General features: G+C 42.9%; 1 protein-coding gene across 1 annotated transcript in view; it reads left to right on the top strand.

Annotated features, from left to right (window-relative positions):
- Window positions 1-17,603, top strand: part of AFG1L (AFG1 like ATPase) — an 80,300-nt gene that overhangs the window by 51,135 nt on the left and 11,562 nt on the right. Inside the window, exons 9-10 of the mRNA XM_044421191.1 lie at window positions 490-560; window positions 817-917. Of these exons, the coding sequence (XP_044277126.1) occupies window positions 490-560; window positions 817-917 (172 nt within the window). The remainder of the gene's footprint in view (window positions 1-489; window positions 561-816; window positions 918-17,603) is intronic.

Here is a 17,603-nt window from a genome sequence, read left to right as displayed (position 1 = left end):
ACATATCAATAAATGTCACTGAATTTATCGGAGCAGTTGTTTCAAGGTAGTGAAGTATTTCTATGTATGTATATAGAGGAGAGAGAAAGAGGGGAAAAAGAGAAATCCAAAGGGATTCCATTCAGATGCCCACCCGCGTTTGCCTCTTATTCTCATATGCAAGATGTAGACAGGAGCTTGCATCTCTCTGTGCGCATATAGCCGCTGTTGGCCTTGCCCACATTTCCTCATTAATGGAAACAGCTTGAAACACAGAAGTCTTTCAATGTATGTAAATAAAACAGAATCATCTACCTGAGAGTTAATGTTCTCTGCTTTTAAGTGTATTCTAAATCTAATGTTTGTATTTACAACATAACATCCTGTTCGTTCACTCGCGCGCGCTCTCTCTCTCTCTTTATGGGCAAAAAGCTAAGCAAGCTCAGGCAGATGTTTGATGTTGGCTTCAAGTGTTATTAATTTCATATTCTATTATTCTTTTCACTGTAGCACAAGTGAAGCTGATGTGGAGGCTGTCATGGATAAGTTGTTTGATGAGCTGGCTCAAAAACAAAATGATTGTACGTAAGTTAATTTCTCTTGAAAGAGAATACATTTAGAACACAATGCCCAATCTCCACTGACCAATTAATAAGTTCCACTGCTGTATATGGGTTGATGCCATACTCAAGTGGCAGTCATTGTATCAGCATTTTGTCTAATTTATGTGTTGAATCATGTGCTATTATTCATCAAGCTATGCATTTCCTATCTGTAAGAGATGAGTTTTATAGTAATTATCCAGACAAGATTGAGTCTTTGTTCATGTTCCCATAGTAACTAGACCAAGGATTTTAAAAGTACAAGGCAGAGAGCTGAGAGTGAATAAAGCGTGTGGAACCATTGCAGACTTCACATTTGAAGAGCTATGTGACAGAGTGAGTATCTAGTCAAGCCTAGATCAGTTGGGCTTTTCAAGCTTTTTCTCCTATGTTTCTCATGCCCCAGCTCTAAATAAGCCTTCAGATTTCCCTTGAATCTATTAACAACAATAACAATAATAAAACTTGCATTGCAGCATAGAAATGGAAACATTGAAAAGATAAAAAAGCATGGCACATGAAGTTTCTCTTCAAAGTAGTATGTGAGAATGCCTGAATGAAATTCTAAAGCTTGCTAATGTATTCATGTTCTAAAGTAATTCATATTTCCTTTTTTTAAAAGTGCTGCTCACTCTGGTAAGGCACATAGAATACTAATAACTTTCTGAGTCTGGTCGAAAATTCATTTAATACAATGTTCTGTTTCTTGGAGCGGACAACCAAATAACACTAGAACTAGGGCTGGCAAAATTGTACTCATGGGCATCAGTGTAACCCAGGTATGTTTCTTGATGCCAGCCAAAGTAACCTATCCCTTCCAATTTCTAAAAAACATTAACACATTTTCCTATGGACAGCTGGGATTTCTGTGAAATATACTTCTCTTGGTGCTGAAAACTGTGAGTGGTTTAGTGTGTTAGGATTCATATGCCACTTCTGCTGTGGGTTTTTTGTGTCATGCCGCCTCCCAGGAAAGCCATTTTGTGGTGGTGTCCAGGACAGTTTGTCAGCTTAACAACAAAGCGCACATGTTGCCTATCCCTGCTCTAGAAGCTTAGGAACAGGATGTAAAGAAAGATACCCTGTTATTTATCCCAAGAATTTGTGGTATGAAACAGATAGAAACTGCAGAGCATGTCCTGCTGTGGTGTACATGTTATAGGGATATGCGCATGCACTCATTTTCCCACTGATGAATTGCTTTCCGAGCCATATGGGACAACAGTATGTCTATATTTTGCTGTCTGACACTAATCTGAGGCTAACATACAGCGTCACTAAATTCTTTGCAGCCACGATAGGAAGAAGGAACCTGAGGGAGTGTGGTTCTACTTAACCGGATGAAAGATAAAGTTTGGGAATGCCACTTTCTCAAGATGATGGATATGAATTATAGAAATAGTACATTGTGTTGAAGTGCTTACTAATCTGACTGGGATTTTATGACAGTTAATTTTAATGTATTTTCTTTCCTTTTAAAATCTATTCATTTACTCAAATTGAGCTGGTCTTTGACCATAATAAAGTCTGTCTCTTGGTCGGTCAGTCGGTCTGTCTGTCTGTCTAGCTAGCTATCTATCCCAAGCATCTAGAAGTCAGAGGTATTCTGACAGTTTTGGCAAATACTGAAGAACCTTTTCCTCATTGCTGATATCATACATTTGCCATGATCCAGCTTGAGCTTTTTGTTTTACCCTACAGTGAGGCCTAAATAAGTCTTCCATTTAAATACCTTTTCAGCCAAGAACTTGCAGGCTCCCTTGGATATATATATACACCAGGTCAATTATTCATAGGTAGATATCCCTTGGAATGTTGTTTGCTCCGAGAACTGAAAATATATAGCTGCCTGCCAGGTAACTTACTAAAACCTTTACCCAGGTCAAACCCACTTGATGTTATATCTGAGGTGCTGAAGTTTTAGAGTTTAAATTGTTTTAAGAGACTCTGATACATAGATCTATGTAAAATAGGATCCCTGAGTTTTATATAGTATATGCAAGTATATGTTTTCCCCAAAATATTATGAAATCTATAAATCTCATCATTCTAATGGGACTATTGATAGCCTATGCAATAAAGGCATAATTAACGTGAAGGATGATAGGCCAATTGTATAGTAAAACAAAACAAAATCTTAATGTATCTATAACAACGTGTGCCCTCAGCCTCAGTACTGCCTTTCTGACTAGAATAAGCTCTCTTTGACAGTATTTTAGTTTATCTTTTCAAACACTTGTTCAGGAACATTTCTCCTTTTTTCTCATGGCTATAAATAGATCCACCTGTTTTCATGATTTGTAGTTATGAGAACCTTCACACTACAGTGTAATGTTTTTATAAGCTCTAAAATAGAAGCCCATTTTTTCTAGACTAAGAGAAGCAAAGTGGTCCATAGATGAGCCAGAAGGGACCTTGACACTGATGTTTGGAATTCTAAACTGAGATAATGTGAGTGGCAGATTTTCATCCTTGAGAAAATATACTCATTTCCCTTTGTTTAGTACTAACAAATACTAAATTTGTTAGTATTCAATCCATGCTATTTTCTAGTTAGGAAAAGAAATACAATGTTAGCACTGCCTATGTACAGGCTTCATTCATATTTCACACAAAACTATGGTTTAGTGTAAAGTAAGCTGCAGTAAGCATAAATCTCATGTGCCTCCCCTATTCTTATCCTACAAATCTTGCATTGAGCAGTTTTCGAACTTCTGCTTTTGCATAACAAGTTGGTTGTTTTGTCTAAACAATAAGGGTCTGCCAGCACATATTGCTAAACAATGTCACGTGATTATTGTGAGGCATAGTATCCTACCTTGTGTCCTGGGTTCACACATTCATGTGGTTTCTATGCATGCAAGGTATCCATGCTTCTCCATCTACCCTCCAAATGGTGGCATGTATCTCATCAGCCACTGAAACTCAGAATTGATCCCTGGGTGCACTGCCCCTGCCTGCTTCACTTGCCTCTCCCTCATTGGATGCTGCATTCACACGTATGGAAAAGTCATGCCTGCATGGTTTCCAGTATGACTTATAATTATGTGTGAATGCGGCCTAAATGTGATTACCTGTGACTTCTTGAAACAGACAGTTTGATAACCTGTTTTTTTAATTTGGCTTGAAAGCCATAGTTAATGTTAGTTTATTCGGATGAAATGGCAAACTCCAGGTAAGCAAAACTGGAAACAAACATTACTGCTGGCTACATGGAAGGAAGGGAGAATATGGCAGCCCAAGACTCATTGCAGGTTGTACTGGCATTAGCTTATGATGCTGTAAACTATGCTTAGCCTGTAATCTATAGCAGTCACTATGGATTTTGTAAGTATTGTGAATGTATGTTTATATATAGCAGTTTTCTACAACACCCATACCTAACACTAACATAGGCAAGCTTTCATATGTCTTAACTTAGGAACAACACTGAAAACAAATGTATTTTATAGGAAATGCATTAGTGAAAGTCTGTTTTATTGCATAAGAGGTATGAACAGTAGAAGACACTGCTTAGGTAAAATAGCATCAGTACACTGTTTTACATGTGTGTGTATGCGCATACACAAATGCGCATACACACACATGCACAATCTTTCCAATGTGCGCACCTACAAATGTAAATTCCACCAGCTTGTTTTTGCAAGCACATATCACTTTTTCCTTTGGTTTGGCTTGACAGCTCACCTTTTAACAGCTGTCACACCAAACAAAACTGGAGAGAAAGCTGTTTGTCTGGCTCAATGTCCAAGGTTAGTACAGCTAGGAGGTACCTTCCTAGATATTGCCTTGGGGAAACTGTCTCTTTTCAGACTTCCGTAAGAGTGCAGGTGTGCACTTGTGAAAGAACCCCTTCCCTAAAATATTTTTGTGTGAAGGCCAAATGTTTCAGGGGGGAAAAAAGTTTGTCACCTCAGACACTCCTCCAAGGTGTCATGGAAAACAAAATGAGTCATGACATGGAGGAGGAAGCAAGTCAGTTTTGCCATGTGACTCCAGGATACACTTAGGAGAACTGAGGGGGAGGGAGTGGCTGCACACCCTGGGTTGGGTAGACCTTAGGTTATTCACAGAACAACTACTGCTTGTTGCCTTTTGTGGAAGCTAACAGCTCAGTCCTATGTATTTATTTGTTGAGATGAATACTAACGAATTCAGTGGGTCTTGTTACTTTGTGTAATTAGGATTATAGCTTAAATGTTAAACTGCACAACATTTATCTTAATAAATAATCAGAGAGCAATATTTAACTGATAATTTTACATCGAAAAGGACAAATATACTGAAAAGCTCTAATTCATTTTGAATGCAGATCTTCCTTTCATTCTTACATCAATCAAGACCAACACTATTTTCAGTGTATATTTTCATTTAGGACTAACCATGAATTTGTACACAGATTCACTCAGGACATATGGCCTCCATACATACACACAAGCTTTGCGCATCAACTGTCAATATACATCAGTCTATAACCTTTTCCCAATGTTTCATCTGTACAGTTAGGTATATTTGTTGCATAATTCTGAAATGTGACCAGTCTCAATAAAAAAATGTAATGAATTATTTCTAACTGATGGTCTTCCAAATATATAGATCTGTTTAATTTCATTGATAGTATCCAATGTTTCAGCACTTGCACTTGCACTAATGTCATTGCAATAGCAGAAATCAGTGCCTGTGCAATATAACTAGCACTTGATAGGGCAGTGACAAATTGCCACAAGTGCTAGTTAAGTTGTCTTACACTTGTACAACATCATTAACACTAGCACTGAGGCACTAATGGGATACTACCCATTAGTTTATACAAGGTTCTATGTCCAGGAAGCCCTAAAGATTTTTTCAGAAGGTTTGTTTGTTTTATGTGTTTACCCCAAATAAATGCTGGTAAAGTTTAAAGTCCAATTGCATACTTTTGTACATTGAAGTGTTACTGCTTCACACCCTGCTTTGCACCCATGTTCTAGATGCTACAAAGCTAATGGAAAGAAATGTCCCACTGAATCATTTAGAACAATTGCAGTTACTATACAGTTGTTTTTCATATACTACCATCATTTTTATATCACTTTTAAAAAGTTACTTTGTTTCTCTGCTTTTATATTTAATCTAATTTCAGAGTTAGCATATCTGAACACAAGAGATCAGCAGGAGGACTAACAAGGACAGGACGTGTTGGACAGCATTCATTCATAGGGTTACCATAAATTGGAGAGGACTTCATTTTATTTGACTGGGTAACCTCCCAAATGAACTGCAGGCATGCTATGGACATAATCTATCCAGACATTAGCAAAGCCTTTGGCAAAGTGCTCCATGACATTCTGATTACCAAACTGGCAAAAAGTGGCGTAGATAGTGCAACCTTTAAGTGGATCCACAATTGGCTGCAAAATTGGGCACATTCTCAAACTGGGGAGAGGTGACAAGAGGGGTGCCAAAGAGTTCCATACTGGGACTGATACTCTTCAACTTTTTAAATTAATGATTTAGATGAGAAAGTACAATGAAAGATAACTAAATTTGCAGATGATGCAAAGCTGGGTGGAATATCAAAAACCCTGGAAGGCAGAGATAAGATAGAGGGTGATCTTGATAGGTTAGAATGCTGGGCAACAGAACAACGGAATGGAATTCAATAGGGACAAATGCCAAGTTCTCCACTTAGGAACAAGAAATCAGTTGCATTGCTACAAGATGGGAAATACTTGGCTCAACAGTACTGCAAATGAGAAGGATCTTGGGGTTGTTGTAGATCACAAGCTAAATATGAGCCGATAATGTGATCCAGTTGCAAAAAGGACAGATGCTGTTGTGGGTTGCATTAACAGAAGCATCACTTCCAAAACATGTGAAGTGCTAGTTCCACTATACTCAGCACTAGTCAGACCTCACCTGGAGTACTCTGTGCAGTTCTGGGCATCTAAGTTTTTATAAGATGTAGAAATCCTAAAAAGAGTACAGAGGAAGGCAACAAGGATGATTCAGGGACTGCAGGCAAAGCCCTGTGAGGAAAGGCAGAGAACTGGGCATGTTCAGCCTCAAGAAGAGAAGACTGAGGAGTGATATGATAGCACTCTAGAAGCACCTGAAAGGCTGTCACAAAGAGGAAGGACAAGATCTCGTTTTATTCATTCCAGAGTGCAGGGCATAGAATAACAGACTTGTAGGTTCTAGCTCACTCGAGGGCTCGGCTCTACCTCACTAGAGACATTCAAAAAGTGTCTGAACAGTCATCTGAATGGGATGGTATATCTCAGTGTCCTACAATAGCAGGGGGTTGAACCCAATGGCCTTCTGGTCCCTTCCAATTCTACTTTTCTGTGAGTCTATGAGTTAATGGACATAACAAATATTTGTACTTTGTAAATTAATATTGACCTGACATGTAAGGACAATATAGATGTGTTTAAATACCTCAAAATAGTCTTACTATTTTTCCCCTGTCTGTCTAGGGGGAAAAAACTTTCAATCATGTTTATGCATAGCAAATACTGCCCTCCGATGGCAATATGGACCTTCTAAATATAATTAAACCTGAGTTCAGATTCTTTTTCTATAGTAGGACTGGGCAACTTATTGCCCTCCAGATGTTTTGAACTGCAGCTCCCATCAGCCCTAGCCAGCAAAGCCAATGGTGAGGGATGGTGGGAGCTATAGACCAAAAGATTTAGAGGGCCACAGGTTGTTCATACCTGCTCTACAGCAAGAAGGCTTTCTCAACCAGTATAACTAACCTAATGATGGTATATAACAGAACCACTTTATGGGGTCAGAGTTCTGCTCACTCCTTTTTCCTAATTTTAGCATCTTCTTTAAGTAGTTAATTTCAGTCATAAGGAAAACTTATTTTCTTTTAAAGGGCTGCATGAACCCTATGCCTCAACCTTTGTGTTAACACATTTAATTTTCAGAAATCCTTTATACGAAATATTTTTCAGTCATGGACCTGTGATGAGAAGGATATTTATTTGATTGCTTGATTGCCATTCCAGGGTACTCTTGAAACAGGCATGCAACCTGAAGAAGTGAAGGGTTGTTGATCCAATTAAAAGTAATTTTGAGTTATAACATTTGGTGTTAGAGGTGATGACTAAAGCTTACCAAATCTAGAAAGCAAAGACTTGGCAAATTTTAGTCAATCAAAAAAGGGTAGTCTCCTGGTTAAACATCCATTAGTATAAAATGGCAGAACAAATAAGCCAGAATTCTAACCACTACTACTACAGAGCATAATGAACATAGTAGATCTTTTATATATACTAGAAACTCAGGCTAAAATGGAAAGTTATTTTTTACTCTTCCTAGGTGCTGGACAGGATTCCCCATTTGAGGCTCTGATTTGCACCCGCAGCTCTCTGGTCTATCTAGAGCTGTTAATTAGCCCTTGTACTCTTAGTGACACATGCTATTTCACCTACTAGCTTAAAAAAACCTCAAAAAACAAATTAACCCTCCTTTTTCAGTCTTTTTGGGTGTGATTCCTCTGCTATTAAAATATTTGGAGCCATCACCTTATTTATTTATTTATTTATTTAAGACTTTTATATGCAATCCCTTATATATGGCATCTCAGGACTTACAACCTTAATCTGTATGTTACTACTAGAAATAAAATATGAACAAAAATAAATTAGAAGTGCTAATACTTCTTAGAATATTACAATATATAGGCAATTCTAAATATTTAAATAACTTGAACTGAAGTAATGATAGCTGAATGTTTGTTAACTTGGCAGTTAAATGGGAAATGAAGTGGACAACTCAGTCAAGCAAACTAAAGTAGATTAACAGCTTTGTGAGCCTGAACTGGCATGAGAGCATTTCGAGTTAGTGTGACAGAGATAAAGTTCTACTTCCTAGTATTAAGAATTAGTAATAGAAATCCACAGTGGTTTCTCATATTGTCCATATTTCTGTGACTGCTGCAAGACAGAACACTAGCTCATTATTCACAAATGTTAATATTAATATACTTGTAGGGAAAGTACTGAGTTTTTCCCTGGTAAGTTACCCTGAAAGTTGAAGTGATATGAAGCAGATGTAACTATATTATACAAGTAGGATCTGACTGAGCAGTGACATCCAAAGAGAACTGCAAGAAAAGGTTGGGATGGGGGTGAGATTGAGACAGTGATGGAGAAAGTGAAGTGGAGTTTTGGTGGTGCCATCTTTTGTTTAAGCATTCGTTTACTTCATAAGTGAGGCTAAAGAACACCATCATGAGAAGGTAGAGGTGTAACAGATAATCTTATTTGAAACATGAGGAAAAATAACATGCTCAAAGATGGTGCTAGCTGAAGGGCCATTGAATATTCCAATCAAGTGTATCAAGTTTTTCATAAGGCAAGTTAGTGCCTTCAGAATAATTATCTCCTGAAAAGTAGGCATTGTACTGAGGCTATTACTGACTGATGCAGAAGCATTAAGCTCTTCAAAAGGATGACGCTTTCAAATAAATTATCCCAATGTTACAAGCTTCATAAGGCCCAAAGTCCTAGTAGTCGTGTACTATCAATCTTTTATACAAAGCAAAACCTTGAACTCCAGATAAGCTCCAGTAACTTGTCTGGCTCATTCAAGGAAATTAAAGTATTTCCCAACAAATGTAGCTGAAGGATGTTGTTGCAGAGTAACCAACCACAATAACTGCTCATGAATTATACCGCTTTTTTTGCTACTGCTTCAAAAGGACATTGCTCAGAATGTTCACCACACAATGTCTCAGTACACTGTGCATGGAGAGGAGCCATGGCTCAGTGGCAGAATTCATAATTTGTATTTGCAAAGAGGCCCTAGGCTCAGCCCCTGAGACCTATAATAAAATGGCTTTCTGGCTGGTAAGGGTATCTGGTGGTGATGTGTCTCTGTATAAAGCAATCCCCAGTAATCACAAGATTAAGTTGGAGTCCAGGCTTCCAGCAAAATTGTGACACTGTCATTTTTCAAATTGGAAGTAGGTTGGCATAATACAAGGCAGGTGGATTTGTGCTATATTTAGTGGCTTGTGTTCTTTTTTCAAGACATGGAAAAAGAAATGAGTTGTTTGGCTTTTTCATAATCTCAGGACTGTTAAAAGTCCGAAGATAAAGAAACCTCTTTGCTTGTGAAGATACACAAGCTCTGTTCTTCGTCGTGGCCTCTCTGCGTCACATATATGGGGTACTGCGCCTGCGCAGTGCCTGTGGCTGGAAGATTGACAGCTAACAGTTTTTCGCAGGAAGCTCCGCTCCCCCTCCCCCCTGTGGCCTATAAAGAGCATAGTGTCCGCCATTTTGTTCAGTCTTTGCGATCGCCATCCGATGTGCCTCGTGCTGCTTTCGACTTTCGCTTCGACTGTTACCTTGCTCTCGATTGTCCTTTTTTCCCAGTTTTTTCTTCTCCTTGCTCCCAGTTCATTGTTCCTCATAGTTTTTGTCTTGTTATTTCTTCTTTCGATCTATCTATCTAAAAAAAAAAAAAAAACCAAAAATATATATACATATACTTACCCTCTGCACTATCCCTCTCTTCTTCTTCTTCTTCTTCTTCTTCTTCTTCTTCTTCTTCTTCTTCTGCGATGGCGCAGCGAGCGGCTTTCCGCAAATGCGCGGACTGCGGGTCAAAAATGGCACCAACTGACCCGCATAACCTATGCCTCTTCTGCCTGGGAGAGGGGCATAGGACGGATAAATGCGCGCATTGCCTGGCCTTCTCCAAGCAGGCCAGGAAGAACCGCGAAAACTGCCTCTGGAGACTCCTTTGGGATCGGGCTCTGATGCAATCAGACCCGCTTGTTGCCGTCCCAAAACCTGGCTCCGCTTCTGTGGCCCCACCCTCACGGCCTTCGGATGAAGGTGCGTCTGCTTCGGTGGCTCCTTCTGCTTCACCTAAAAAGAAGCATGAAAAGCGGAAGCATGCCGAATCCGAGAAGTCGGCAGGCCATAAAAAGGCCAGGAAGGAGAAGGTCTCCAAGCCTCCCAAGAAACTCAGGAATTTGGACCGTCCGGACCGTCCCCTACATTGGGACTTGGAACCGATGGGCCCCTCGGTACTGGTGGCGCTTACGGTACTGACTCTGCCCGAACCAGTTCTCCAGGAGGCTATGCGGGTTACCCCTCAAAGGTCTCCCTGCCGTGCAGTTGACCTCCCGCCTGCACCCCTTCCAACTCTATGGGGTTCAATATCCGATGGGGAAATCCAGGACTCCCCTCCTAGGGCGAGGTCACCGACACCCATGCCTGCGGTCACAATGGAAGCGGACGTTGGACTGTCCCCACCAGGGAGCCGGAGGAGCCGCTCTGTAGAGCAACATCTGGAGAGCTGGTGTCGCCCCTACTACCATACTTGGGGTGATCCACTCTCCGTAGGGTACTACCCTGCTCCCAGGGCACAATCCTCTCCTCCATCCCATGACCAACCGTGCTCATTGGATCCAAGGCGGGCGTCACCTCGATCCCCACAGGGTGGAAGCAGCCGCTCCTTCTCCCCGGTGGAGTCATCATCTTCGGCCCCACCCTACTACAGTGCCGATTCGGCCAACTCGGAGGTCGACTCAACCTCTCCGGACGTCACTGTGACATCCCAGGGTCCTGCGTTGCCTGATGAGTCCCACATCTCCTTCGCGGAGCTGATGTCTAGACTTGTCCAGTCCCTGGACATCAACGCTGCCCAGCGCCCAGGATCGACGACGGACAAGTTCTATGATGTCGTCTGCAGGGAGCAATCGACATCCATTGTCCTGCTGCTCATAACCACCTTGTGGCAGGCAATGACGCAGCCCTGGGACCTGCCATCACATCCTCAGCCGACGTCCAGGAGATATGAGTCGATGTACAGGGTTCAGAAGGAGGACATCCCCTTCCTCCTCCAACATCCCAAACCAAACTCTGTGGTCGTCGAATCCTTGCAGGGCAGAGAGGCGAGAGGGCACACGGCACCGAGGGATAAAGAGGGCCGAAAAATAGACTCCCTGGCTAGGCAAGTCTACGCTGCTTCAGGCCTGGGGCTCCGTATATCAAATTACGAGGCGATGTTGGCGAGGTATCAATACTTGATTATGCAGCGCCTGCACAACGTCACCTCCACCCTCCCGGACCACCAGGGTGACCTCGCGAAGGTCCTGATTAAGGAAGCCATGCAGGTCGCGGTGCAGCAGTTATCCACGGCGAGGCACCACGTGGATACTGACTCACGGGCCTTGGTTGGTGCCGTTTCTCTCCGAAGGCATGCATGGCTTCGGAATTGTAATTTTCCAGAAGCAACCAAGCGCCGGATCAAGGAAATGCCTTTCGATGGATCCGGGCTTTTCCATTCTCACACCAACCACAAGCTCAAGAAGCTGCATGAATCGAGGATGACGGCACGCAGGATGGAGATACAGTCCCACGCCAGACGTAAGTGGTCCTGGAATTGTCCATCCTACAGGCAGTCATATCAACCGAGGCAGCAGCCACAACACCGCCAGCAACAGCAACAGCAGCGCTGCCGTCCTCAGCCCCAACAAAGCTTCCAACAAGGCCGCCGTCGTTTTGACGATCGGAGGCAACGTTGACGGGACTGGCGAACCATTCCTCATGCTCCACCAATACCCACCCCCCTCTCATCTGGGGATCGGCTTCGAAGCTGACTCCCCATTTGGGAGTCCATCACATCTGATTGGTGGGTATTGTCCATCGTTCAACACGGCTGTCGAATAGAATTTGACATCGTTCCTCCATCGAGTCCAATCCGGTCCATTTCATGTTCACCGGTACTGCTCGACGAAATACATCAACTTCTTCATACAGGAGCGATTCGTCAAGTATTCCCATCTGACGGACTCCACGGATTCTATTCCAGATACTTCACGGTTCCTAAGCGGGATGGTGGTCTACGTCCGATTTTGGACTTACGGAACTTAAACAAGTTTATTGTACCAAAAAAGTTTCGTATGACTACCCTTCAAAACATTTTGCCGTTGCTAAGGAGAGAGGATCGGTTCGCCTCATTGGACTTGAAGGACGCCTACTTCCATATTTCAATTCACCCAAGTTACAGGCGTTTCCTTCGTTTTGCCTTTTGGACTGGCTGTGGCTCTGAGGGTTTTTACCAAGTGCATGGCTCCTGTCTGTGCCTTCCTACGCCTCCAGGGCATACAAATTTATCCGTACCTCGATGACTGGCTGTTGGTGTCGCAGTCCAGAGAAGGACTCCTTGCGGCCATCCATACAACTTGTGCCTTGCTCAATAGCCTAGGCCTATGTATTAATACCAAGAAATCTTCTCTTCTCCCGACACAGACGCTCACTTTCATTGGAGCCCGCTTGGATTCGATGTTGGAAAAAGCCTTCCTCCCTCAGGACAGACAACAGACTCTTGCTCGCCACATCCATCGTATCCGACGAGAGGAAACGGTCCCGGCGAGATCTATCCAGAGGATCCTGGGGCATATGGCTTCCTCAGTTGCCGTAGTTCCACATGCCAGGCTTCGGCTTCACCCACTGCAACTCTTTTTCAACAAGGTGTACCATCCTCAAAGAGATCCACAGTCGAGACTGATTCGGATCCCAACTTCCGTGCTTCACTCTCTGCGTTGGTGGTTGGAACAGACCAATCTTACGATAGGAGTCCCCTTCAGGGCGCGACCTCCTACAATAACCCTTGGCACCGATGCGTCTCTTCTAGGATGGGGAGCGATATGCTCCGGCCTATCTACCCAGGGTACATGGAATCGTCTAGAATCCACGAATCATATCAACTTCCTAGAACTACTGGCAGTTTTCAAAGCCCTGCGCTCTTTCAAGGACATCCTTCATCATCAGATCGTTCAGATAACTTCGGACAATATAGCTACCGTCTTTTATCTGAACAAGTAAGGGGGAACAAAGTCACTGACTCTAGCCAGGCTTTCTATGAAAATTTGGGACTCGTGCATCCGGAGACACATCACGCTGATGGCTGTTCATCTAGCTGGTGTAGACAATGTGCAGGCAGATCTTCTCAGCAGGCACATGTTCATCTCTCGCAAGTGGGAACTGGATCCCTGTACGCGCAACCACCTTTTCTGGCGCTGGAGGTTTCCCAACGTGGACTTATTCGCTACCCAACAGAACAGGGTGTGCAAGGCTTACTGTTCGAGAGCGGGAATCGGACACGCATCCCTAGGGGACACATTCATGATCCCTTGGAACAATATGAAATTCTACGCCTTCCCTCCGATCCCTCTTCTGATGAGGGTCATAGCAAAGATAGTGCACGACCGAGCATCGGGGATACTAGTTGCCCCTTGGTGGCCACGTCAAGCGTGGTTTGTGAAACTACTTGACATCTCTCGCAGGGAATTTCTTCATCTTCCATCACTCCCATATCTTATAACATAGGTGGACGGCACACTTCACCACCCGGATTTGCTCTCATTGAACCCAACAGCGTGGCGAATTCGATGATTGACGTTCCATCGGTGCCGACGACGGTTTCGAAAGTTACGAATCCGACAGCTTCTACTAATCCGTCGGTACTGACGATGACTTCGACCACCTCGGATTCAATTGTCGAACCCAATGACTCGGGTGGTTAACCCTTCTCTGGTCTCTCTGTACTATCCGGTTCAAGACAAGACCCGTTGAATCCGAATCCAACGTTTTTACACCCTGATATTCAGCATATCATTGACTCTGCCTTAAAGCCGTCCACAAGGAAGTCATATAAGGCTAAATAGAAACGTTTTTCCACCTTTGTCGAGTCACGTTCATTCTCTCCATTCTTCTCATCCATTCAACAGATTCTTCAGTTCCTCCTGGAATTGCACCATTCCGGACTGAAGCCGTCATCCATTACAGTATATACAGCCGCAATAGCCTACTACCGTGGCTTAGTCGACGGATCACCTCTGTTTTCTCATCCTATCCTCAAAAGATTTTTGAAGGGACTATATAATCTTAACCCATCAATTAGACCGGTTATGCCCACATGGAGCCTCTCTGTAGTTCTACAGGCCCTTGTGAAGGCCCCCTTCAAACCTTTGGTGACGGTGGATCTTCGATTGGTCTCTTGGAAGACGGCATTTCTTGTAGCTGTCACTTAAGCCTGGAGGGCCAGTGAACTTTGTGCTCTTCGCATAGACCCTCCTTATTTAAACTTTCACAGGAAGAAGGTCGTTTTACACCTCGACCCATCTTTTTTGCCTAAAGTGTCTACACCTTTCCATACGGGACAAGACATTGTGCTGCCTGCCTTTTTTCCGTCACCGTCGACTCCATTGGAAAGATCTTTGCATTCACTCGATGTTCGCCGTTGCTTAGCCTTCTACCAATCGCGAATGGAGTCTATTCGACGATCCAATAAATTATTCATCAAATATTCTGCTAGGGATCAGGGCGATCCAGTCACTCCACAGAGACTTTCTAAGTGGATAGTCCACACTATAGTCTTATGCTATCAATTAGCTAAGCTCGAACTGCCTTCAGTTCTTCAAGGCCATTCTGCTAGAGCTGTTGCAACCTTGTCTGCATTCGCATCCGGGGTCCCGATTGATGATGTCTGCCGAGCCGCTACTTGGGCGAACCCTTGCACCTTCGCCGGGCACTACTGTCTCAATGTTCGAGCTCGACAGGATTGCTCCTTCGGTAGAGCTGGTCTCTCCTCTGTTCTTCAATGAGGACACCTTCCCTCCTCCTTTATGGTAAGCTTGTTAATCTACCCATATGTGTGATGCACAGAGGCCACGACAAAGAAAAGCAGGTTGCTTACTTGTAACTGATGTTCTTCGAGTGGCCATCTGTGCAGTCACACAACCCACCCGCCGGCCCCGCTCGATGTTGGTGAGTGGATGCATCTTTCGGTACCGACTGTGCCCTTTTTCACGGTACCAACATCAAAAAACAAACAAAGTTTTTTCAATAAGATACCGTACGTTCGGTCACAAAGACTGAACAAAATGGCAGACGCTCCGCTCTTTATAGGCCACAGGGGGGAGGGGGACCGGAGCTTCCCGCCAAAAACTGTTAGCTGTCAATCTTCCGGCCACAGGCACTGCGCAGGCGCAGTACCCCATATGTGCGATGCACAGATGGCCACTTGAAGAACATCAGTTACAGGTAAGCAACCTGCTTTTGCCAATTAAATGCCCAGTTCTATATCACCTCAGCAGATGTGTCCAACACCCTCATGATGCCTGCAAAGGAACATCAGCTGTACAATGGGCAGCTGGCAATGCTGAAGTGATGCTTTTGAGAAGCCCTTGTGATAGGGCACATCTTTTCCTATACAGAGGGTCCAATTCAGTGGTACTAGAGATTTTCCAAAATATAATGAAGCAAAGATCTTCTGTCACAATGTCCTTGTACCTCTATGCAAAGGCAGCATTATTTGGCCATAGAACCCATTCAATAATAAAAGTAAGTATAATGTATGCAGTCAAAGCTTCATTTCAAAACAAAGATTTTTTTTACATTTTGCAATATTTTTGTACATTTTATTGTTAACATTATCATAGACTTACATCTTTTCTGTGTAATGTTATACAATGCTACTATTTTCTTTCTTCTGTCCTTTCTTTTTAAAATCTTTTAGAATGGAATAGATTGGTGCCCTCCATATGTTTCCAGCTACAGCTCATATAGTCCCTGCCCATGCTGGCTGGGGCCGATGGGAATCCATAACATATTGAAGGCATTATGTTACCCAACCCTTCTGTAGAAATCTATGGTTAGTTCAAAATGCACTAATGATCTAGGGGTATGAATGGACCATGCAGGCCTAACCCAGTGTATGGAACTTTCATGTTACCTTATTTTAATGTCGCGCTTTTCAATTAAGCTTTTTCCCCACATTCCGCTGCCAGAGATTCAGTGTAAAAACCAAATGATACACATGACTCTGTGAAGGAATTAATAACCCTACTACATCCCATCCTCAGGATTTTGTATGTTATACTATTTGTCCTTTCTGCTTTGTTGCAGTTGATAGCCTGTCTTTTCCAGAAAGTATTAACCGCCACTGCAAACAGTTGTTTGCTCAGAATGGCAAAGGACTGATTCCACAGTTGCACAAAGTTGGGGGCATCTGTTTTTGTCTCTGCTCTCCGCTGAAACAAATGTGAAAAAATATGCCTTGTAAGCTATTAATAATTGTGGTAGTCCAATCCTATGCAATTTTGCTTAGAAGCAAGGCCTATTCAAGTCAGTGGATCATTCAGTATGCCACAATACTTTGAGGAGTTAATAAAGTTGGTTTGCTATGTTGTTATAGCTGGCCTGGATTGGCTCACTCTGGCAAACCATACTGCCTCCATCTTACCCAGGTCCAAAAGACAGAGCCTCCCATTGCCAGTCAGCTGCAGGTTTCTGCTTAAGTAAAAGGCTGGGTCACCTGATGCTAGCAGTGCAATGCACATGGCCTAGCTGAGATCTTCAGTAGGCCAACCACTGGCACTTAACCAATCTATTCAGTAGTGAAGTGTTCAGGTGCCTGACCAGTAGGAATCTCCTAGAAGCCAGGGATGAGCTATTGCCAGAAAGACAACAGACAAAAACAAAGAGATACTTCTGAGCTCTCCACCCAGGCAAAGGGAAGGGACCAAATGGGAAAGGGAGTTAGCCCAAGTGCCAAGAGCAAATTTGTTCTAGCACAAGTGCCAGGAGCAAATCTTACACAAAGTAAGGGTGCTTGAGGCAGGCACATGGAGAGATTGCCCAAGGTTCCTTCAGTATATGCACCCAAGTGTAGTTTTTTCCCCAACCAAAAGAGGAAAGACCTGTCACAAGCATTAGGAAAACTTTGCTAGGAATACAATGATCTTCAGGAACCAGGTAAGCAGCTTAATGCAGGGCTGTGCTAGCTAGTGTGCAGTGTGCAGTGTTCTTTGCCACTGATTTGCTACTTTGAAATGCTTATTTCCTTGAATACCTAATACATATTTTATCCTGTTTTCTTCAAAACCCAGATTATATTGTTTGGGGATGAAATATGAGGAGGCTTGCAAGAGCTATCTTGCATTTTTGAGTCACGCTATGCAGTTTCAATCATCCATGTTGCACAGGTCTACATGCGTAATAGAAT

This window comes from Varanus komodoensis, unplaced genomic scaffold (genome assembly GCF_004798865.1).
Source record: "Varanus komodoensis strain SLA01 unplaced genomic scaffold, ASM479886v1 scaffold1, whole genome shotgun sequence".
In the NCBI taxonomy this organism is placed as follows: Eukaryota; Metazoa; Chordata; class Lepidosauria; order Squamata; family Varanidae; genus Varanus; species Varanus komodoensis.
This window is presented reverse-complemented; position numbering and strand designations above follow the sequence as displayed.